The sequence below is a fragment of the Lucilia sericata genome, unplaced genomic scaffold, assembly GCF_015586225.1.
Source record: "Lucilia sericata isolate MDLA Ls3-8-SP2 unplaced genomic scaffold, ASM1558622v1 Contig000056F_arrow, whole genome shotgun sequence".
Taxonomy (NCBI): domain Eukaryota; kingdom Metazoa; phylum Arthropoda; class Insecta; order Diptera; family Calliphoridae; genus Lucilia; species Lucilia sericata.
This window is the reverse complement of record NW_023994092.1, coordinates 142,625-165,282: the sequence shown is the minus strand read 5'-3', so window position 1 is coordinate 165,282 and position 22,658 is coordinate 142,625. Positions and strand designations below refer to the sequence as shown.

The 22,658-nt window shown below is 30.4% G+C and overlaps 5 protein-coding genes across 12 annotated transcripts in view; 2 read left to right on the top strand and 3 right to left on the bottom strand.

Moving 5' to 3' along the window:
* Positions 1–42: 42 nt before the first annotated feature.
* On the bottom strand, positions 43–6,179 carry LOC119616085 (centrosomal protein of 97 kDa). 2 transcript variants are annotated; one of them, XM_037972246.1, is made up of 13 exons: positions 5,813–6,179; positions 5,186–5,343; positions 4,818–5,078; positions 3,802–3,998; positions 3,658–3,741; positions 3,317–3,591; positions 3,178–3,255; positions 2,940–3,113; positions 2,740–2,886; positions 2,323–2,647; positions 2,094–2,261; positions 1,730–2,015; positions 43–1,661 (listed from the first exon to the last, which is right to left on the bottom strand). In XM_037972246.1, exons 1-13 carry the CDS (start codon positions 5,814–5,816, stop codon positions 1,122–1,124), a joined length of 2,697 nt encoding a protein of 898 aa, XP_037828174.1. In that variant the 5' UTR covers positions 5,817–6,179; the 3' UTR covers positions 43–1,121. The 2 variants fall into 2 exon arrangements, with proteins under 2 accessions (XP_037828174.1, XP_037828175.1); XM_037972247.1 differs by having other exon boundaries at positions 47–1,661; positions 2,940–3,110; positions 5,813–6,163.
* An 895-nt stretch (positions 6,180–7,074) lies between these two features.
* LOC119616079 (replication protein A 14 kDa subunit A) lies at positions 7,075–20,788 on the top strand. 4 transcript variants are annotated; one of them, XM_037972238.1, is made up of 3 exons: positions 7,075–7,514; positions 7,579–7,704; positions 20,432–20,788. In XM_037972238.1, exons 1-2 carry the CDS (start codon positions 7,275–7,277, stop codon positions 7,678–7,680), a joined length of 342 nt encoding a protein of 113 aa, XP_037828166.1. In that variant the 5' UTR covers positions 7,075–7,274; the 3' UTR covers positions 7,681–7,704; positions 20,432–20,788. The 4 variants fall into 4 exon arrangements, with proteins under 4 accessions (XP_037828166.1, XP_037828163.1, XP_037828164.1 ...); XM_037972235.1 differs by having other exon boundaries at positions 20,410–20,788; XM_037972234.1 differs by lacking the exon at positions 20,432–20,788 and adding an exon at positions 16,127–16,322 and having other exon boundaries at positions 7,076–7,514.
* LOC119616078 lies at positions 8,129–9,487 on the bottom strand. The gene is made up of 2 exons (XM_037972233.1): positions 9,211–9,487; positions 8,129–9,148 (listed from the first exon to the last, which is right to left on the bottom strand). The coding sequence occupies exons 1-2, from the start codon at positions 9,280–9,282 to the stop codon at positions 8,249–8,251; spliced, it is 972 nt and encodes a 323-aa protein (XP_037828161.1). The 5' UTR covers positions 9,283–9,487; the 3' UTR covers positions 8,129–8,248.
* On the bottom strand, positions 9,924–16,451 carry LOC119616076. Its single transcript, XM_037972225.1, has 6 exons — positions 16,290–16,451; positions 16,125–16,216; positions 12,814–13,102; positions 12,543–12,747; positions 10,682–12,059; positions 9,924–10,162 (listed from the first exon to the last, which is right to left on the bottom strand). The coding sequence occupies exons 1-6, from the start codon at positions 16,295–16,297 to the stop codon at positions 10,032–10,034; spliced, it is 2,103 nt and encodes a 700-aa protein (XP_037828153.1). The 5' UTR covers positions 16,298–16,451; the 3' UTR covers positions 9,924–10,031.
* LOC119616077 overlaps positions 20,585–22,658 on the top strand; it is a 37,892-nt gene continuing 35,818 nt past the window's right edge. Inside the window, exon 1 of one of the 4 annotated variants that reach the window (XM_037972229.1) lies at positions 20,585–20,728. The gene's annotated coding sequence lies outside the window, so the exon portion shown is untranslated. Of the gene's footprint in view, positions 20,729–21,060; positions 21,655–22,658 lie in introns of those variants that run through there. The other 3 variants (XM_037972231.1, XM_037972232.1, XM_037972230.1) reach the window with 3 other exon arrangements.

The window sequence follows — 22,658 nt, the reverse complement described above, 5'->3', positions numbered from 1 at the left end:
TTTATTATTGCAGATTTAAAACATTATTTATTTATTTTTTTTATTTAAAGCTGGATTTTTATTCTTCATTGTTATTGCAGGTTGAAATTAAAATGGATTTATTTTTTTTTAATTTTTTGCATGTAAATTTTACATATTTTTTCTTTGAAATATATTTTACTTACAGCTACACAGAGAATAGAAATTGCAAAGGAAAGAAGGATAGACATAATTGGGGATTAAAAATAAAAAACTAAGAAACTAAAACTAATAATTTTTGTAATAGTTTCGTTGTTCTTATTGCTGTTTTTATGGATGGATGTTGCAGTATGAGTCAATATTTTCAATAATTGAAAAAATAAAATCCAAAAATAAAAAATGCTGTATATAGCAAATACCAATATAAAATTTATTGGTTTTCAATAAATTCATCTTCTTTAAATATTTTTGTTGAGTTGTATAAAAAAAAAAATAATACAAATTTCATGGACTTAAAATGGAGACAGAATAAGTTATAGAAATGCTTCAAAAAATGGTGGCATATTTAGTTAAATATTTTCATATTTATTTTATTTTTTAATAAACTGGTGGTCAGTTTGTTATAATTTATTTACTTTTTTAATTTTATATCAGGTTGATTTGTAATTTTTTTGTTGTTTTATGCAAAAGCTACAAGATAATTATAATAATAAGTACTAATGTAATGTAAAAATATTTGAGATCCTTTCTTTTTTGTTAATTAAGCCTTCCTGTGAAAAATTCTTTCATTCACATTCATTTATAAATAGAAACGACTACGAGCCTGAGAAAGAGTGAGTGAGTGTTTATGAGTCTGGTGAGGATAAGAACTACACATTAAGTTGAATTTGTTTGCAAAAATCAAAATAATAAAACTAATGGCATTTTTCTACTATCGATGTTTTCAATTTGATTTTTGTCTTCCTGTCTTAAACATATTCTGCGAAAATAGAAAATGTGCTAGCTGGCTGATTTTTTAGTTGTATTTTAAATTTTTTGGTTTTATGATTTATGTGTGTACTATGTGATAATTTTAAACTTATATCAACGTGAAAAATATATTTTAATAAAATACAAATATCTATCACTTTGGTTTTTGCCTTTCTACTATATTGCAAATTCCATTAGCCACTAATTGTTGTGGTCAAATTCAAATTGTGCTTCTCATCCTCATCTTGTTTCTCAACAATTGAAACGGAATCATTTGAACTGCGCACATCCTCGGTACTGGCGATACCGCTGCTTTCCTCTAAAGAAGGCCTTTTATTGGTTGGTGTTTCAGTAGTTGTGTTGTCGGTGTCTGTAGCGGTGGTGGTGGTGACATTGTTACAATTACTTGGTGTATTAGGATTTTGTGATTCTATTAAAGGCAGCGTAGAAGGTCGTATTTTTATAAAAGGAAAATGTGATTGACTTTCCAACTGGGGCGTGTGAACGGCTACGATTTCTGTTTGTGTAGCAGCTGAATCTCTTTTATCTATGTGTGACGCTGTGACATTAGTTGTGGTGGCGGAGTTGATGACATGTGCAGCATTATGCGGTGTTGTAGATAAAGCTTCAGCTACTCCCGCCGTTAAAAGACGTTTAACATTTTCTTGTGGCAAATTACAAAACAGTGTAAGACAATTTAAAATGTCTCTCATAGAACCTTGCAATTGCTGGACCTTTAAATAGAGAGTTGATAATATTTATTTAAAAATTGTTTTAAGTTATGCGATTCAATTGTATTTACCTGATTCGTTAGCATGGTGCAGGTTTTTGCCAAATCATTAACCACTGTGGTTGAACTGTTATCCAAACTTAGGGTATTTTGATTCTGTTGATTGCCTATCGATGTCGTTGAACTGGTATTTTCAATATTTTGACTATCGATTGTCGTATTAGTGTTGGTTGCTGTTGTATTTTGCATAGATGAGACTTTTTTCCATAATGCATTAATGGCCTGCATTTGCAATTGTTGGATTTTACGCTCATTTTCTAACTGAGCTTTTGTCATCTCCATGTCTTTGGTCAATTTACTGAAAAGAAAATTTATAAATAATCTCGAAACATCAAGAGCTTTGAATACAAATTCATTTTTTATTTAATTTACTTACTCTATATATTCATGAGTACGTTTCTTTAGTAATTTTTCCGCAATATCCTTAGTTTTCTTGCGAGTTCTGTAGCCGCGCCATATTTTCTGTATAACTACTGCCGAATTTTCTGTGTCGGGACTAAGATTATGACTAGAATTTTCCATATTTTGTTTAAGTTGTTGGCATCTACAAAAGAAGTCAAAATCAATTTCAAAAACATTTCAATTAATCACTGACAGACACTTACCTTTGAGCAGCTTTATTTCGTATCGTTTTCAGTTTATCCACATTTATGTGGTCACTGTCATCATCTGAACTACCACCACCGGAACAATCATCCGGTGCAGCAACGAGCATTGAATTGCTAATAAATTGCCTCGATTTCATTTGATGATCCATGTGTAAAGCATGCTGTTGATTAGCCACATTCTTTGGATTTGTAGGCTGGTGCTGTGCAGTATTTGTGGTGTTTGTATGTGAATTTGTTTTTCTTGGACTCATTGTTGGACTCCGTTCTGCGGTATTGCGTTTTAAATGAGGACTACGCATTTTTGGTGAATTTAAGCGATTATCTGTCAAAGTATGAATACAATTTTCAAAATATAATTCAAAAGAGAAAAACATGTTGGCAGTTAATTTGACATGGATTTCACAGTTACTTTACCTTTGTTTTTATTAATTTTTGTCTGCTGTATTTGAGTATTTATGGCAGAGACGGTAACTCTTTGGGCCACCGCGCCAGGACAAACATCTGGACTCATAAGGGTTTCGGGTACGGGCACCATTTTTGAGGCAGCATTTAAAGGTCCTCCTATGTAATAGACATTTAGTAATTGACACAAAAATTGAGACCAAAAATTATACCATTATAGGGATTTGGTGTTATAGTGCGAGGTGTGGAATCTTGCGAGTTATTCATTTTAGAATTTGAACTGTTGACATTAGAACCTTCTAGACTCTGCGACATTAAAGTATCACAATTTTTAATATTCTCTATTAAAGATGTAGTCATCTGAACTAAATGATTAGCATTGGCTACTAAATAAAATAGAAATTATTTAAAAAATTATACTAAATATAAGTGAGATTACAAAATAAATACCTTGTTCATTTGTTGTATTGCCATGATAACTGTTTACCATAGAATCTGGTGAACCTTGGCGGCCACTCAAACGAGAAACTGTAAAAATATATGAAATTATTTCAATATATTCAAATATGTGACACTTTTTTATACTTACACCTGGGAGACTGTATACGACTAGCTGGCTTTTTACGACCCGACGATGGTGAATTATTAGCAGATGGATTTGAATTTTCAGAAATTTCCTCTTGCAACTGACGTTGATGATGTTGGGCTTTGCTAAGTATTAAACGCAATTTACGCTCATTCTCATTTTCCAAAGCTTTACCAATTAGCGGACATACTGAACTCAAGTACTTGGCCAAGGCAGCCTGTTCACCCAAACGAAAACTGCGGCCTCGCCCCTGACTGTATAACCATTCGGCTTTAAGGCTGAAAGAAAATTGTTTTCCAATTTAGTCCCATTTATTTGATAAAATGAAAAAAAGCTTCACAAACCTCTCAATGGGATCCACCACAAATCCATCAATAATTTTTAAACTTAAACACCAATTTAAGACAAATGGTCTATGATCGAAACCACTGAAAAATATTTATAAACTATTTAAATTGTCCATAATTATTATTTAGTGTATAACTTACTCAGGTCCAGCTGTCATTGAGACACAGGGATTTTCATTAATCGTTAAACTATTTAAATTAATAAGATTTGTTAATGAACAAATTTCATTAAGATCACTTATATTATTTTTAGCCAAAGTAAGAGCTTCTAATGAAGTCGGTAAATATTTGTCACATTGTCTTAAATGCGTTAAACGATTACCATGCAAGTACAACTCCTGTAATTTAAGAAAATTATTATGAATCTTTCATTTAAATGGTATCTTCATTTAAAATGTTATTAATGTTCCTAAGATAACTTATTTTTCCCGGTGTTTAAAGTATAACTAACAAAACTGTTTAAACATAACTCCTTCGGTATGATAAACTATTTTTTATTCTTGACCTATAGAATAAATACTTTTTTGACACATTTTTGATTTTATTATAAAATTTTTATAGTTTATAAATTAGATTCTGGATTCCGCTCCAGTCAAGGTCCACAAAGGAGGTATTTAAGTATAGATTTTGATGAACTGGTTTATGGTAGCCTTTGGATCAAATTGCCATTTTCAGTGGCATGCCTGTTATGAACCAATTGGTTTCCAATCCGGAATAAATTTCGCTGAATAGTTGTTATATGTACAAAAAATATTCATGTTGAATTTCGATCTGATATGTTTCTCCGTTATTTATGGTCCATTTTTACTTATTTTAAACAAGAAACTATTCGAAAGCATTATATCAGAAATTACTAAAGATTTAGATCTCGCAGATATCTGGAGTCCACAGAAAACTGATTTAAAAATAGATACGGACATTGATAAATTGAATTGGCCATCTATAGGGACTCAGAATATTTATACAAATGGAATGACCAACTCTTCACTAATGTATACAACATAACAAAATCTACTTGCTCTCTCAGGTCAAAAAGTAGATTTAAAATAATCTTTAATATTCAATTCTAATATAATAGGAGTGCATTAAACGCAATTAAATTCAATACTTTTACAAAACAATTTTATATAAAAAACAAAAACCAAACAAAATCATACCTTAAGGCTTTTCAGAAATGAAATATCCGATATACTGCCAATACTATTTTCAGCTAAATTCAAAAATTCCAATTTTACATTCGTATTCAAATGTTCAATTGTCTTGATGTTATTTCCCTCCAGATTCAAATAACGCAAATGAACGCACTCCTTCAGACCTTCAATCGATAGTATGCCATTGAAGGATAGATTTAAATCTCTTAAACAATGTAGACGGCAAACACCATACATGCGTAATAATTGATTTTTACTTAAAGACAACTGCAAAAGAAACCAAAGGAAAAATTACGAAAAAAAAACAATAGATTAGTATGTCTACATATATCTTACAATGTCGGCTGGTAAATTATTATTCAAAGTACATTTACCTTTTCAATTTTAAGATATGAATCGATATTATCAATTTTTTGCAATTCATTTTCATCCAATAGTAAAGTACGAACATTTTGAGCGTCTTCTTGTTTTGGCACCTTCTTCAGTTGTTTGCGAGACAAGTCCAAAATAATTTTTTCGTTTTCCTCTTCACCTAGTTAAGTCAACAATAAAGGAAGGAGTCGTTAGTCGAACTTGTATGGCGACATAGTTAAATATTTCATTTGTTGTGGTTTAGTTTTCTTCAGTAAGGAGTAATAAGTTTTGAGGGGCATACGATATGTTTTGAGAGGGTTGGTAACATGACGTCATATTCATGGCATTTAATAAATTATTAATGCTATTATTACCTACTTCCATCATAGACTTAGGGGTTGCATTTTACAAAAATACTTGAAATTCTTATTGCCACAAAAGAAAACCGGAAAGGCTGAGCAATTAAAAAGTGAAGGAATTCAGGTAACATATAAACACACACTCTCAAAACACCTAATTCATCACACATATGTATGTAAGTATGTATTTAATATTGCATGTAATCCAATTGGAATTGCAATAAACAACTCCAACTAGCAATTCCTATGATATAATTTTATATTATTGTAATAAAATTTTTAACTTACTCATTTTGTTGATCGATTTTATTAATTAAATGTAGAAATATTGCTGGGTAAATATTTTACTACTTCCTATCTAGTTCCTTCTGGGCTTGCTGATGGAAAAATCAATTTTCGTCCTTTTGTTTTGGGGGAGTTTTTTATTTTTACTGCAGACGGTGCGGCTGTTTTCTATATTTTTTCCTTATTAAATTTTTATAAGTTTTACCATGTTTTGTAAAGTATTCTTGACTTTATTCTTATACATTATTTAGTACTCTATTTTATTATAAAAAAATTATTTTATTTTTAATTTAAAATAGCGTATTTTATATATTTTTCACAAGTTTTTTTTTTAAATGCAGCAGCCAGAGAACTGTGCTGACAAACATTAACGGCGGCAGCGGCTGACAAAAAATTTCGGCGTTGATTCAAAATCCTCTATAAGGCGGCATAGTTCTTAGCTATGTTTAAAACATTTCAACGATATTAAATAAGAACTGAATACAAATGATTAAAATGGGGGATTTTGGAAGAAAATACATATTTTAAAAAATAATAAAATCGGGAATAAATACAACTTAATACAAAAAATAAAGTATGAAAACTAAAAAACAGGCAAATATAAAAAAAACATATCTCTGGGAAAAGTATGTTGAAAAAGTATATTTTATTTACATCGATATAAATAATATATCAAGAATAATATTCCGAAATAAAAAAAGTTGATAATTGTATAAAGTTGTAGCTGTAATATATAAAAATATTAAAAAAAGTAATTAATTTCAAAGCTTTAAAAATCCAAAAATGATATGAAAATTGTTGAAGTAGATCTTATATTTTTCGCTATATAAAATAATTATACATATTAACAATTATAAACAATTGCGTTACCATATGCAATTGCTGATAAAATCGGTTTTCTATAACGAGTGGCTTATCAGACATATGTATTACATATTATGTATTGTGATATCATTCGAGAGGGCACTTGAAAAGCTTTCAATTTAAAAATTTCAAACTATGTTTACCATCCATTAACAAATTGATGGTTGCAATTTAAATTAACTATTAAAATTAGAGATTTGTATATGCTATCTGAAAAACAAAAATCAAAGCATACTTTTAGGATTGTCAAACACTGATTTATATTTGGCAATGCTATTTTTGACGACGTAATTGAAATGGCAACTTCTTCTAATCTCACAGTAATCAGAAATCATATATAACACAAATATTTTTAATACCTTTTATTTCATGGAAATTGGCAACTACAAAAAATTTTGTTTTTCACATCTGTTCAGAGCTTAGTCCAGGCGCCAAAGAAAACTAAAAGTCTCCGCCGTAATTTTTAGGTGGTCAGTTGCCGTCGCCGTTAATCTTTGTCTGCGCAGGTCTCCACATCTGTTTCATTTTACAAAATTTGGCGCAATCAGTTTGTTTATTTCACAATAATTCGCAAAATAATTGCAATAAATTATCTCCAATAATGTCCGGAACATTTGAACCACGCACCCTCATCAATGGCAATATGTTAAGAACCCATTTGGGTCAAAATATAAGCATTATGTTATGTGTGGAAGATGAGGCTGGCACAAATTTAACTGGAATCTCTACGGATGACCAAAAAATTACTGTGAGTTTGTCCGATTCGGTGGGAGCGGCTAAAGGTGATTGGATAGAAGTCATAGGAAAAGCAGCTGGTCCCTCGGCAATACGAGCTAGTGAGGTTGGTATAATGTGTAGTACAGTGGTTTTTGAGTTTTTATTATAAACGATTTTTTCTATTCTAGGCCATTTTATTTGGTGGAGAGAATGTGGATTTCGATAAAGAAGGCTACAATATGATGGTTTCATTTATGAACAACTGTAAAGAAATTTATCGTCATGGTTAATTTTGTTAATAAATTTAATAATAAGTAAGTTGTCTGTTTTTTATTTTATTCGAATAATTTTTCTTATGACGAGTGCCAGCTATAGTGTGATTCATATTTTTTGAAGAAAAAATATGTACCTGACATGTAATTCAAAAACTCTTCCGATTTTGTCACATAGAAAACAATTTTCGGAATGGAATGATTTTTTGTACATATAGTATATCTTAATGGAAAAGAATAAATCACTCTGTAGGCGTAAGAATGTCAAGCACGATCGTAAGGAATTGCCTATATGTATGTAAAAAGTAGCTCTACACAAAATGTATTGACAGTTTTAATTGATGCCACAGTTTTAACTGATGAAAGCCCCAGTCGGGCTTTGAAGACCCGATCTTTCCCCACTATAGTAGTGTATCGTATAAATATACACACAAACCTAATTATTTTAAGTTGAGAATGCTTTTTATTTATAAAAACAATAATTTTATTTAAATTTGATCTCTGTTTTTCATCACCATTGCAAAAAATTATGAATTTTCTTACAGTTTTCCAAAGTAATTATTATTTTCCTTCAATAAGTAAACGTTCAGTCCTTTTTCTTGAATATTGCCGCTTTATATACTTCGCTTACTTTGTATGGCATTCGTTCCAAATCTTCCATAAGAGACATTTCCTCCTTTAGATTATTCAAGTACATACGTTGTAATTTCCGAATCATGGGATTAATAACTTTCGAATTGACAACATCATCTAGGGATATAGTCAATGTGTCGGTATTCCGACAATCCAAAAAATCTCCTTTACCAATTTCAGTCATTACATCTTTTTGTGATTGTACAGTTTGTAGCCGATCGGTGCAATGTTTGCATCCGCCCAGTGTCAAAGGATACTGGGTGGATGGTTGTTCTTGCAATCCACAGGCATGATTTTCTCCAGTGGTATCTACTTCCGTATTGCACATTTGTTTAAGAGTCTCATCGATTACTTCGTGTAGCTTACATTGGGACGTTACCATTTTTCGTAAGTCGTGTGAACTTTTGCGACTTACCACCGTTTTCGAAGACTTTTGACTTTTAGCACTATCTTCTGAGCCGTTGCCACCAAGTCCTCCCAAATTTGAATCATTTTCGTAAATAAAACGATGATCACCAATACAATCATCTACGAGGGCATTTGAATGATACTTACGCGAAGAGTTTGAGTTTAAGGCTGGAGCTGATGGTTTAGGATTGGACTGTAATTGTTTTAAGCAGTAATTATCACTCATACTACGTTGTCTATAGGAATCACTACTGTGATGTGTTACATGGGTGGGATAGTGTAACAAGCGATCAGCATCGCCACCATTATTTGAAGTTTGATTTAAGCTTCGCTGCTTGGCGGCAATATTTGAGTCTAATTCGTGAATTTTTTGTTGAGCTTTCGCTGACTGTTCTTTTATATATTGTGCCGATGACTCATTTAAATAATTTTCACGAATTTTTTGCTGGAAAATAAATATAATAAATTCTATCTTCAATCATAGAACTATACAAATATAAATATTACTTGTAATTTTGGATTTTTTACATGACCCATAAAATTATGTCTAAATTGATGCCGATACACTTCATCATCCATTGTTCTTCTGATTTTGGGTGAAAAGATCTCTAGATTTATTATTGTTTGTGTTTAAAAAAATATTGGGATGGATTTCTTAAAAGTTGTAGTTATAAAATATATTACTTTTTATTTTTTCTTTTTAAAAATTCTGATTGAAGTATTTAAATGATTTTTATAACAAAGGTGAGTTGTACTGTTCTGAAATGTCATTTGTTTAACCGTTTATAAAAATAATTATGTACCTGCAGTTCTTTCACTTTAAGGAATTTTAGATAGATAAATAAGATTTGGTACAGAGCTTCGTCTTGGAGTCTTAATTAAAGGGCTTAAAGTCACCATTAATCCTACGTAAGAGATGTTGTGGGTCAAAGGTTATAAAAATCAGTTATCAAATTAATTATCTTGCTTATTGTGATTCCTACTACTTAGATGCTACTACATTTCTTTAGATTTTAAAATATCATTGCACTATAGCTTGAAAACTACTAATCATATGCCAAAATGGTCTTTAGTTAAAATGCAGGTAATTTAATTCTCTAGTGAAATTATTATAGCATATTTTTAAAAAGTGGTTAATAGGTATTAAAAATCTGTTAAAAATTTTCAAAAAAGTAAAAATCCTTACTTATGACTTTTATACATATCTTTAAAGTTTTTTCTTCCATTTTGTAAGAAATTATATAAAATTTATTATAATTTTTGATTAAAAATGTATATGAACTTACTAAACAGTAATTAAAATGTAGTTATAAGAAAAATTATAAAAGTTATAACGAAATAGTCTCCATATAGTTTTCAAACGAACGTGTTATAATTGAATGTTCCGGTCCAAGTTGAGTATCTGCCATCACAGCTAAGCGGAATTTATCACCAAATCGATGTATATTCAATGAAAGGCCTAAAAATAGAAATATACAAAAAATAGATAGAGTTTTTGACTATTAAAAAAATAATTGGATTGAAATCCGTAGAAAATATAATAATATCCTCTTCTACAAAATTTCCAATTGCATTTCAAAATATACACCGAATCAAAAGAATTTCTCCATCCATCATGCAATTAACATCGAAAACCACCGGTTTTTTCCAATGTTAAGGACACGATAGCTTCAAAACTTGAAATAAGAAAGGAATTCTGACTCCAGATTCGGATCGACTGCTACTCAAAACTTTGGAAAATAAAAATTTGTCCCTAGAAATAAAAAAAATTTCATAACGAGTGTTAATCATGCTACAAGTTCTTCAATTGGAAATTTCTAAAATAGAAATGTGGTTTTCTAAAATAGAGTTTCTGAAATATAAACGGAAATTTAGAAAATCCTGAAATACAATTGGAAATGATGTAGATCTAAATAATAGTTTTGTTTTAGTACTTGCAGATTTGTAAATAATTTTTTTGATACATTTTACTACTTACAAGTTTTCGATTGTGGCGGACGGAAAAGTAAGACATCTTCTACCTTTTGACCCCATAATGTCTGAAATTCTGAATTTTCACCATGTATTTCTGTTATGGTTACTGGAAAGTTTGAAGAGAAATAATTTATGCATATTTTTGTCAATACACTTGGAAAGATAGACGTTAACATGTCATATTTAGTTTGGCCCATTGAGGCCAAATAGATCATAATCTGCTTGCGACGTATTTGCTCAATTATCGAATGAATTTGTTTTACATGATCACGATCGGGTACTTTCAAAGGTAATTGTAGGAAGACAACTCCGCCAATAAAATCGGTCTTATCACCCAGATTATCTGTTAAATATCCCTTGCCCATGGTACGACAAGTGGTATTAAGCATTTTGGGTACCGGTACTTCTTTATTATAATATTGAAAGTACTCATAAATGGCTGCAGACAAACAGGCGAGTATGTAATCTGATTCGCGTACTTCATCGCTGAATGTTAAACGTTTTTGCAACTGTTTGCCATCTATGGATTTGGTAAACGAAACTATCTTTCGGCCCGAATAAGACATTTTATGTAATTTATTCTCTTCTTTTGAAGGATATTGTACTAGTTCTTCATAGATATTAACTGGAGCTTTAAATATTTCATAGCAGATTTTAATAAACTCCATTTGAGCATAAATTAACAATGGAACATAAACGGATAAACGGCTACTATATGTTGTGATAAGTCTGGTTTCTCCTTTAAATATTAACTCCCTCATAGCAAAGAGTTCAAGATAAACGTTATATGGTATCGACATTATACTACTGACATTAATTTGCCACATTATCTTTGCCCAGGTTTTTGTTAAATTCGTTAACTGCAGGGAATTACGCACAGCATCATTAGCAACTTTCCAAGACAAATGACGTTTGTTGACTTCCTTTGCCACCAGTTTTGTTAAAATCCTATATCTACCTTCCACCTCTGGCTGATGTTTGCGCAAAGATTTAGTTTTATGTTTGGATGACATTATTTTCCAATAATTGACAAACACGTTCACTGCTATTATCAGCAAAACTGAAAGTAGCTGTGACAGAGTTGTGATTTTTAAATCAATTACCCCATCAGGAGTTTCTAAAGATTCAAATTCATAAATAAATTTATTCCACTGGTTAAGTATCACCATGCCAATATGTCGGATAAGGTTTTCTATGTGATGTGGTTTGCGTATGAAAGATGAAATATTATTTAATTTCGAGTTTTGTCTTGTAATACCACCGATTTCTAAGAGTGGCTTATTGCTATCATCTTTTAACATTAGCATTTCGCTAATGTGAAGATCATCCTCATCGGCTATGATTAAATGATGTATTTTCAAAAGAATATAATAATGTTCATCCTGTAAAATTATGAAATTTATTTTAATTACTCATGATAATATTCTGATATATGAATGGATCTATCTATATATGTTTTGATTTGTTTTCTAATGCTTCCCAAAATAGTTTAAATTTATTTATTAATCATGATAGTTTGTCTAAGATTGACCAAATCCCCCTAAAACCCCTTACACAAAATCAGTTATATGACGATGTTATAAGAAATTATAACTCCCGCAAAGTCTGTAGAATTCGGTCAAAAACTTACACAAAATCTTATTAACGAGTTTATCACGTTTTGTAATGACCTATGTTTATATATGTAATTCATTTAAAATTAAGTACCGATTATCGAATAGCGAATATTTAAGATTCAGCAAAACCGAACTTACAGTTTTACTAGATACAGTTCACTAGATTCAGTATTTATTGGGAAACATCTTAAAACAAAACAAGTTTTTTCCTAAGTGATTCTCAGTTATGTACATATATATACTTTTTACCTGATCAGATTCTTCTTTATTCTCCTCTTGACTCGTAGAAGTTTTTGTGGTCGTTGGTATTACAATAACTTGCCATTGTGGTAAATCCGATGGAATATATTTAGTTACTAAATCGCTAATAAAGTCTTGAATATTAGAATCATTTACAGCATATCCACGATGGGGTGAGGTGTTCAACAAAATATGATTATTGAGATTAAATGAACTAAATACAATAATAATAAAGTAATAATGTTAAACGATTTTTTAAATTAATCACCATTATATTTACCTTGTATCCTTTACCCAGCCATAATGACCCCAACAATTAACTAATTGTTGTCGCAATTTGGGAAATTTCAATTGACCCGTTTTCTCGCGAGCACTCGTTAAATGTTCTTCATAATATCGTTTAATTTGATCGAAATCACATGGACCTTTCACTTGTACTAGGAAATTGAAAATGCCAGCATTTCGTCGTGTGTCAATGAGAGAACGTATCTTTTTCGTTTTTGAGATTGATATTTGTGGATATTTAATTGATAGCACATAATTGACTAATTCGTTGCTGTAGTGTACAACTGAAATGGTATAATTGATATAGTAAATATTATTGGGACATCAAAATAATATTCGTAGTAGAACATCATCATGCCCGTTTTGGAAAAGTTGTGTATAATTTCTGAATAAATCTACTACTATTCAGTAAAAAGAATAGTAGTAGAAATTTTAGCAAAAATATAGTCACTGCAGTATTTATTTATAATGTTATTATACCCACCATCAAAAAAGATGGGGGGTATATTGTTTTTGTCATTCCGTTTGTAACACATCGAAATATTCATCTAAGACCCATAAAAGTATATATATTCTGGATCCTTATTAAATTCTAAGACGATCTAGCAATGTCCGTCCGTCTGTCCGTCGGTCCGTCTGTCTGTCCGTCTGTTGAAAACACGATAGAGTCCAAACGGAAGCAGCTAGCGAGCTGAAATTTTGCACAAATATTTTATATTGATGCAGTTTGTTTGGTATTGAAAATGAGCAATATCGGTCCACGATTTCGCCTAGCCCCCATATAAGGTCCCCTTCAGAAAACGACTTTAACGCTCATAACTGACTAAAAGAAACATCTATAGCGATGAAATTCGACATGAACATATTTTACAGGAACCTTAATATCATTGTAAAATTTTTTAAGGATCGGTCCATAATTGACCCTATCCCCCATATAAGGTCCCCCTCAGAAAATGATATTAACGCTCATAACTGACTAAACGAAGCAGCTATAGCAATGAAATTCGACACAAGAACATATCTTATAGGAATCTTAATAACACTGTAAAATTTTATAAGGATCGGTCCATAATTGACCCTATCCCCCATATAAGGTCCCCCTCAGAAAATGACATTAACGCTCATAACTATCTAAAAGAAGCAGCAATAGCGAAGAAATTCGACATAAACAATTTTTATAGGAATCTTAAAATCATTGTAAAGTTTTATAAGGATCGGTCCATAAATGACCCTATCCCCCATATAAGGTCCCCCTCAGTAAATGACATTAACGCTCATAACTGACTAAAAGAAGCAGCTATAGCGATGAAATTCGACACAGACATATTTTTTAGGAACCTCAATATCTTTGTAAAATTTTATAAGGATCGGTCCATGATTGACCCTACCCCCCATATAAGGTCCCCTTCAGAAAATGACATTAACGCTCATAACTGTTTAAAATAAGCATCTATAGCGATGAAATTCGGCATAAACATATTTTATAGGAACCTTAATATCATTGTAAAATTTTATAAGGAACGGTCCATAATTGACCCTATCCACCATATAAGGCCCCCCTCAGAAAATGACATTAACGCTCATAACTGACTAAAAGAAGCAGTTATAGCGTTGAAATTCGACACAAATATATTTTATAGGAACCTTAATATCTTTATAAAATTTTATAAGGATCGGTCCATAATTGACCCTACCCCCCATATAAGGTCCCCTTCAGAAAATGGCTTTAAGTCTCATTACTGTCTAAAAGAAGCATATATAGCGATGAAATTCGACACGAACATATTTTATAGGAACTTTAATATTATTGTAAAATTTTATAAGGATCGGTCCATAATTGACATTAACCCGTCTCCTTCTGAAAATGGCTTAACTCTCATTACTAGACTAAACTAAAATCGTTCTAGAAAATTTGACGAGGATCGGTCCATAATTGACCAAACGTCCCCCCCTAAATAAGGTCCCTCTCAGAAAATACCTTAAACGCTTTTTACTACCTTAAAAATGCAGTATAGCGACAAAATTCGACAAAAATTTCTCTATACATAGATGTAATAAATAAGAAAATTGTTTGGATAATAAAAGCATGGATTCTTAAATATCAAAGTTTATTTATAAGGAAGCATTCCTTTTTGGCAATGATTTGATGGTGGGTATACAAGATTCGGCACAGCCGAATATAACACTCTTACTTGTTAAAAATAAAAATTTCTAAACCACTTCATTGAGTACAAATAAAAATGGGCGGGATTCAAAAAGCGGTCATGGCATCTCTTTAAATTCATATTTTTTATTTTTATCTGGAATAAATCGTTTCCAAATGGGCGGAATTAAAATAGTGGACATGGTACCGCCTACAAAATTAAATAGTTATTATGCAATATTTTAAAATATTTAAGTTGCTATATCTTCATTAATTAAAAGAAGAATAGGTAGTGGGCGTGAACCTAAATAAACCAAAAACGGATAGACCGTTTTAGAGGTTTCGCAATAATAGCAAATCAAATTTTGGAATAAAGTAAAAATTGAGTGGAGCCCGATATATTTCTAAAATTTATTTTCTAAGGTACAATAAGAACTTTCTGAAATATAATTTCATCGAAATCTCTTCCATGATCCCCTAGAATTTTATTAAGAATTTCTAAAGAACATTGCTTTAAACCATTTAGTAGACAAGTTATATTGTCTACAAAAGTAAATTTAAATAAAGTCGGCGTATATTTTTAAAGTCTTATCAAAAATACAAAAAATACTTATGACTAACAAGCGATCAAAGATCAAATCTATTTTTCATAATTGCTCATCGTCGACAATACAAAAAGGTAAATTTCTTTTGTATTTATTTATTTATGATTATTTTTTTAAATCAGAAAATATTAATCAAATTGGCTTCGTGTGTCTTGAGTGTATACATTATGAACTTTGATATTAAAAATGCAATTTTTTCTTTTAATTTTAAAATAATAAAACTTATCAGCCTTTGTATCACCTAAGTGTTCCACTAGTAGTTAAATTTAATACGAGAAATGCATTTTCGCATAACAAAGACCCTTTATTGATTTAAGATTATCTATTGGATTCACTGATCTTTTTTTTTTACAAATTAAACTGAAAAATGCCAACCGATGGTGATGCATTATCAGGGATCAAATATTTGTTTGTGTTGCATTTTAAATGTATAAAATATAGCAATAGACTCTCCGATTTATTATCACTTTAGTGAGAATTAAAACTTTCATCAAATTTTAGAAATCTGTTCAAATTATTATAAAAACTTATTATTTCATTTTTCATTTAATTACTTACAGATGAAAGTTAATAAAATTATGGGCACTAAAAGACAAGCCGCTAAAAAACACACCAATGTCTTCAGAAAATATTTTATTTCATTCAATATTCTAAAAGAATAATAATATTAAAAACTCCTCAATTATTTGCAACATTAAAAAATAATCAATAAATATTTATTACTTTCCCATGGTTTTATAAGAAATTGTATAAATTGTATAAATTGTATTTTTAAATAGTTTTGTTTATTTATTTTTCTTTCTTATTCGATTAAATGGCGTCCGTTGTACTCAAAATGTATTAATGAACTAAATTCGATTGTACTGATTTTGTTTGAGAATCCAGTTTTTTTAATGCAAGTGAATGAAAAATTGTGATTATGAGAACTTTTATTTAACGCGATAATTGCATGTAGTCCGAATGAGTATAAACATGTGTAGTAAATGAAGTTCTTATCAAATCGGTCTCAATTCATTGTCAGGTATGAAATTTTTATTGAGAGTAATACATATTTATCTATATATTTATTTATTTATACTCTACACTAATATAACACATAGAAATATTGGTCCTACACCCAATTTAATGTTTCCTAATCGGCTCAGAATTACTTTTTAAGTTAAATTTGAAGTTTTTGAATTGTTTAAGTGACCTCATCCTATTTACGATTCTGTATTTTATTATCTCTTTTGTGAAAGATGTTTTACACCATTAAAATATTAAATTTATTATTTACACTGGACAAAAAAATTAGAAAAAAACATTTATATTGTATTTATTTTAAAGCAAATAAATAATGGACGATATATCAGCAAATACAAGAGATTTTGAAATAAAAGTATTTTTATGGGAAAATTATAACAAATGTTGATATAAAATCTTGTTATAAAACAGAGGCGAAATGAAGAAAAAAAAAAATGCAGTTTTTGACAATTTACCGTTGTTCCAGATTTAGACACTTTAAAATAAAGGTTTACATTTATTTACAAGTCGGCAGATTGAGTTTTCAGATGGCAGATCTTATAAAAAAAAGGTGTCATCGCGACATTATAACGTCTCAAATTTGGCCAACAACTTTTTTTTTAACTTTATGACACTACTAGCTATACCCAGTGTGCTTCGCTACCCTCATCGTAATGAAATAAAATAAATTTTATTGGTAATTTTCAGTCAGTCTAATATACATATACATATGTATATCTGCAATATCAAAAAGTCTCCTTTTATAGATTTTTATACAGGTTTCTAGGTTCAATATTTCATAGATTTTCAATCAATAATGATTGATTATAGTTCCAATGTTACAGGAAACTCCAAAAATATCAGTTGGAGAACGAAAATGTAACAAAAAGTCACTTTTTAGATTTTAGTAGAATAAGGATGGTGCATGTCAAATTTTCAACCAGAAGTTCCTCTCATACATACAGAAAAAGTACCAGAAAACACTCCATTTTGGATTTTCATTCACATAAGTCCCTGAATGCTTAGTTTTGAGTTTCTGTGTTTAGTATAATTGACAATTGTACCAGTTGATGAACGAAAAGTACCAAAGGGTTCTCTTTTATAAGTTCTTATTTACTCAGGGAACTAAATGCCTAATTTTATGTCGCTAGGTTCAATGTTATAGAAAATTCAAAAAAGCACCTATTGAAGAACGAAAAAGTACCAAAAATTTCCCCTTTATAGGTTCTCATTTACTCCGGTCTCTACATGCTTAATTTCATGTTTCTCAACTCAAAAAGTACCTTTTGAAGAACAAAAAAGTACCAAAAATCCCATATTATAGATTCTCGTTTTCTCTGGGCTCTTCGTTCTTAATTTCATGTTTCTATGTTCAATATTATAGAAAATTCTCCAAAAAAAATTCTCAAAAAGTACCTTTTGGAGAAGGAAAAAGTACCAAAAGGTCCCCTTTTTTTGGTTCTCACTTACTTGGGGCATTACATGCTTAACTTCATGTTCTTAGGTTCAATATTATAGAAAATTCAAAAATTACCGAAAAAGTACCAAAAACTCCCCTTTTATAGATTTTCATTAACTCCAGGTTCCACATGCTTAATATTATGTTTCTAGGATAAAAGTACCTGTTAAAAACAAAAAAGTACAAAAAAATAGTCCTTTGTACCGGAATTCCGGTATATTTAGTGTTACTAAATCTATCAATTTCTCCAATTTTATCAAAATTGAGTAAAATTAAATTTCCCGTTTTTTCCCTTTTGGTACATTTTTCTCCCCATTGAAGTAATAAAAATTTTATTACAAAAAGTTGCAATATTGCAATGGGGAGAATACAAATCAGTACATAGGAAACAATGTTTTATGAAAAAAGTATCAAAAATAGGTACAATTTTCACCCCTTAAACGACCGAATATCCTAAAAATACTGAAGTCAAAAATATTTTTTGAATTTTCACTGGTTTAAAAAATACATGGGGTGCAAAAAAAGTACCAAAATACAGTTTTTACCCGTTTGTTTCCTATAGGGGCCGATTTTGAAAAAAGTGCCAAACACCTGTCCGCTTATTTTTTAAATGAACGACGACAAGCTTTTCAAAAATCCCGTCTTAGTAGATCTATTTGGTGGGAGACCAACCTCCTGTCCAAATTTCAGCTCTTTAGCTTCAACCGTTTAGGTTGTGCGATAATGAATCAGTCAGTCAGTAACTTTAGGATTTTATATATATAGATATCTTGAAAAAGTGTCCAGATAGTCAATTATTTAAAAACAATACTTTGGTCTCTGCTAAAAACAATAATGTAAGTAAATTCTAATCTTTTGCACCAAAAGCTTGATCCACGACTAATGTAAGATTTATTTACCATTTAACTTGCGCTTATTGAAAGCACTTTTATTTAGACATCTGCATATTTATATAGAATATATAATACATCACGTATAAGCATCACTGTCTGCATGTCATGGATGAATATCTACATCCCTTGAGAATCGTTTGACTGCAATATATAAAAATATTGTGAACATATGTACTTACATACAAACAAACGCTTATTGTATGCATGTATTTAAAAAAGAAAAAAATATTTAAAGATCAAAACTGCAACTATAAAGAAAAAGAACATTGATTGAATTTGTTAAGATTCATTTGCAAGTCTCGAATAAGTTTTTCATATTTAGTAAGTATGTAATTCTGAAAATTACGAATTGATATTGGGTTTTACGGTCTCTTGTGTCTTTCGGTCTTTCTGAAAATAAGTTGTTTTCTTTATCAAAACACTACTGGGCCTAATTTTGGTAAAACCCTAATGTAAAATACATATATGCAAATATGTATATTAGGGTTATAGCCAAGTTTATACCATTATACTACGTTGTAGCCAGTAGTGTTCTCATAACGAAAACCGTTTTCTCGATTTTCTAAACCCACTCATAAACAAATTTCCATGAATTTTCTATAGTATAATCTAAATGTTTGTGTACTAAAGTTGCCCTATTATTGCTTTTTCGCCGTATAAATATCGTGGGCCAAACAAATACACTTGTTTATATCTAAAATTTCTGATATTGTATTAAACAATATTAAATTTAATTTAATGTAAATTCGAAACTTTAAATCATTTGCCGCGGAAACATTGTAACGCTCGGGAAGAAGTGATATACTTTTTAGAAGTTATAACCTAGATCACAAGAAAACAATGATGGCTAATGAACTAATGGGCTACCGAATATTTCGGAGCCACAGTTTCCACCACAGAGGTGTGGGATCGTTCGATGAGTTGGCGGTAGAGTTTATGGCTGTCCTTCAACGGAAGTTCAACAGATTGCGGTAGTAAGGTTAACTCCGTGGGACATTAAGCTCAGAAGTGGTATGCTGCAGCATTGCTAACTATCAGTAATTGTTTCTTCAGTTAACGTTTTAGTGGGATTTCGAGACTAGATAACTCGAGTTATTAAGAAAAGTGTTATTATTATTTCGTTTGCCACCTGCAGGGTACTTTTTACTACTAAGTGGTGGTAGACGATCCTGTATCTATTCATATTTGACCAAAGTCCCTATTCCTTCCGAAAATTACTCCAAAGACTCTATTCCTTCCGAATGTTAACACATGTCTTAACACAGCCTACTATATTATACTTCCTTAATTGTTTATATAGGAACTTGTTCGAACGATGCCGAAACTGTAATTGATCAGACTGTAACAAATACTCCAGTATACATAAGTAGAGGAATTCCTAATAACTCTCACATGTTAATATAGATAAACAAACAAAAACTTTGGTGAATTAGTCTCTTGGTATTTTTTAAAATTAAAACAAAAAGAGAATTTATGTAATCAGGCGCAGGTTTTATTTGGATTGTTTTCAGGAAAAACACTCTTCACCACAAAACTCTCTTGCTCTCTGCACACACATTGCTGAGCTTCGTGGAGCATTAAGCTTACCCTTTTCGCTATACTTTATTATTGATGGAATAGAAATAAGTGTACAATAGACATCCTGATGAGTATTGTGGCTGCTGTTCGTGCGTTGTGGTCGTTTGACGAATTTGGTGTGCTGCGGTAAAAAATATTTGCTACTACTACCACATACTACAACTATTACTACTACTACTGCTGCTGCTGCTGGTGCTGTTGTGGAAAAAAAGTGTTGCTAGCTCATTAAAGTAATGATTTTTCTACATTATAATGAAAAAATATGAATAAAATAAAAATGAAATGAAAAATTTTGCAATAAAATGTGTTCAAAATAAAACATAGAAAGTTAAAACCAAAAAATATTTACACAGATACTCATGTATATATTTTAAAGTCTAGTGAAAAATGAAAAATAAGCCTTTTGTAAAATAAAAAAAAAAAAATTATGAGAAATTAAGTGAAAATTCCATTTTTTCGTTTAAACGTCTTTGGAAAAAAGTGAAAAAAGAAGAAGAGGAAAAAATATTCAGTCCTTGTACTCGTTCTTTACTACAACTAAAAGCTTGTAGGAGTTCAATATTGTATAATATACATCGTACGAATGTACCAACAATATACACAGTAGCAAAATATAAAATATTTTTTTTTTTATTTTATGAAAAATTCAAAAGAAAAACCAATTAAAACAAAGGAATAAATGAAAAAAAAAATGTTCAAGTGACACGGCAACGAATCGTAATTATAAAAGAATAGTTAAATATAAAAAACGAAATAGTTTTTTTAAGCGTTTTGAAAATAAAGTTTTTGGTATAATAAAACAACAACAACCACACAATTGTAAAAAGGATTATATATAATTAAAGAATATTTAATTAACCTCTTTAAATATACACAATAATTACATACATATGTACGTGCTGTATTTAATTTAAAATTATTTAAATGTAAGTGAAAGAGGAAATAACACCAATAACAACAATAACAAAATAATTATAAATTATTTATAAAAATTGTGACTGCGACAAACGAGATAAAAGTGAAAGTTGAAATTAAAATAATTTGAAAAAATAATATTTTTCAAAAAAAACAAAACCTTCATAATTTAAATAAGAAAAAAGTAAATTATGTTCTAAATGTGCAATTTGTTGTTGTGTGTACAGCATTTTATGAATGTGTGAGTGCGGCAGTAATTTTAAAAATAGAAAAGTGATATATTTTATTGTCGCTCCTAAAAATCTGCTACAAAAAATATTCATTTATATATACAAACACACATACAAAAGAATAACATCTAAAGCACGCACACACAAACACACACACTAGCATACTTAAGCATACATATTCTCTTGTTCTTACCGACGAAGAGCCAAAAAGAAGAAAAAAACGGGGAAGAAAGTACAAATACACAACATTTCACATCGTACTACATTTATGTACATATGTATGTAGCTGGCATTGTTGTTCATACTCGTACTCACAGCAGAGAGTAAAACAAATTGGACAACTAGTCCAATAGACGGTTTGGCAGACAGTCAAGCCTACTAACCAGCCAGCCAGGCCACCAAGTCGCATTGACTGTCATACACATGCTTACATTTAAAAAAAAAACATTCATACATACATATGCATGTATGTTTGTACATTAGGGTGGCATTTTTTGGTATGTTTTTTTTTTTTCAATATCGAAAAATTTGAGGAGTTCGATAGAGGAATATAGTGATACTTAGATATGATTAAAAGACCACAGTATACTATTTTAAATTTGGTAAAAATCGTTCGAAAAGCCAAACAATACTCCTGGAAACTTTTCTGTGAACAGGTAGATAGCGTAAATGACGTATCGAAGATAAACACAATTTCTATCTAAAACTCATGTCCAATCGCAATCTGTAATCGATTATATGGACAGGAGATAAGAGGAGATAATGGAACACTTAATGGATTCTCACTTCCCACCTGATGTATTGTGTACCATAGGTTCAAAGGCAAAGACTTTGAAATTCGTATATACAACAGTTAAATGGCAGAATGCGACGCCAAAGTCCAATTAACCTTACGTCCTTCCTACTTAAAGCCTTGTAACGGATAGTCAATAGACTCAAATATAAGCAGTATGCTTATGTAAAGACACCATCGGTGGAAACCACATTGAATGAAGTTGTCCACTATATAGGTGAA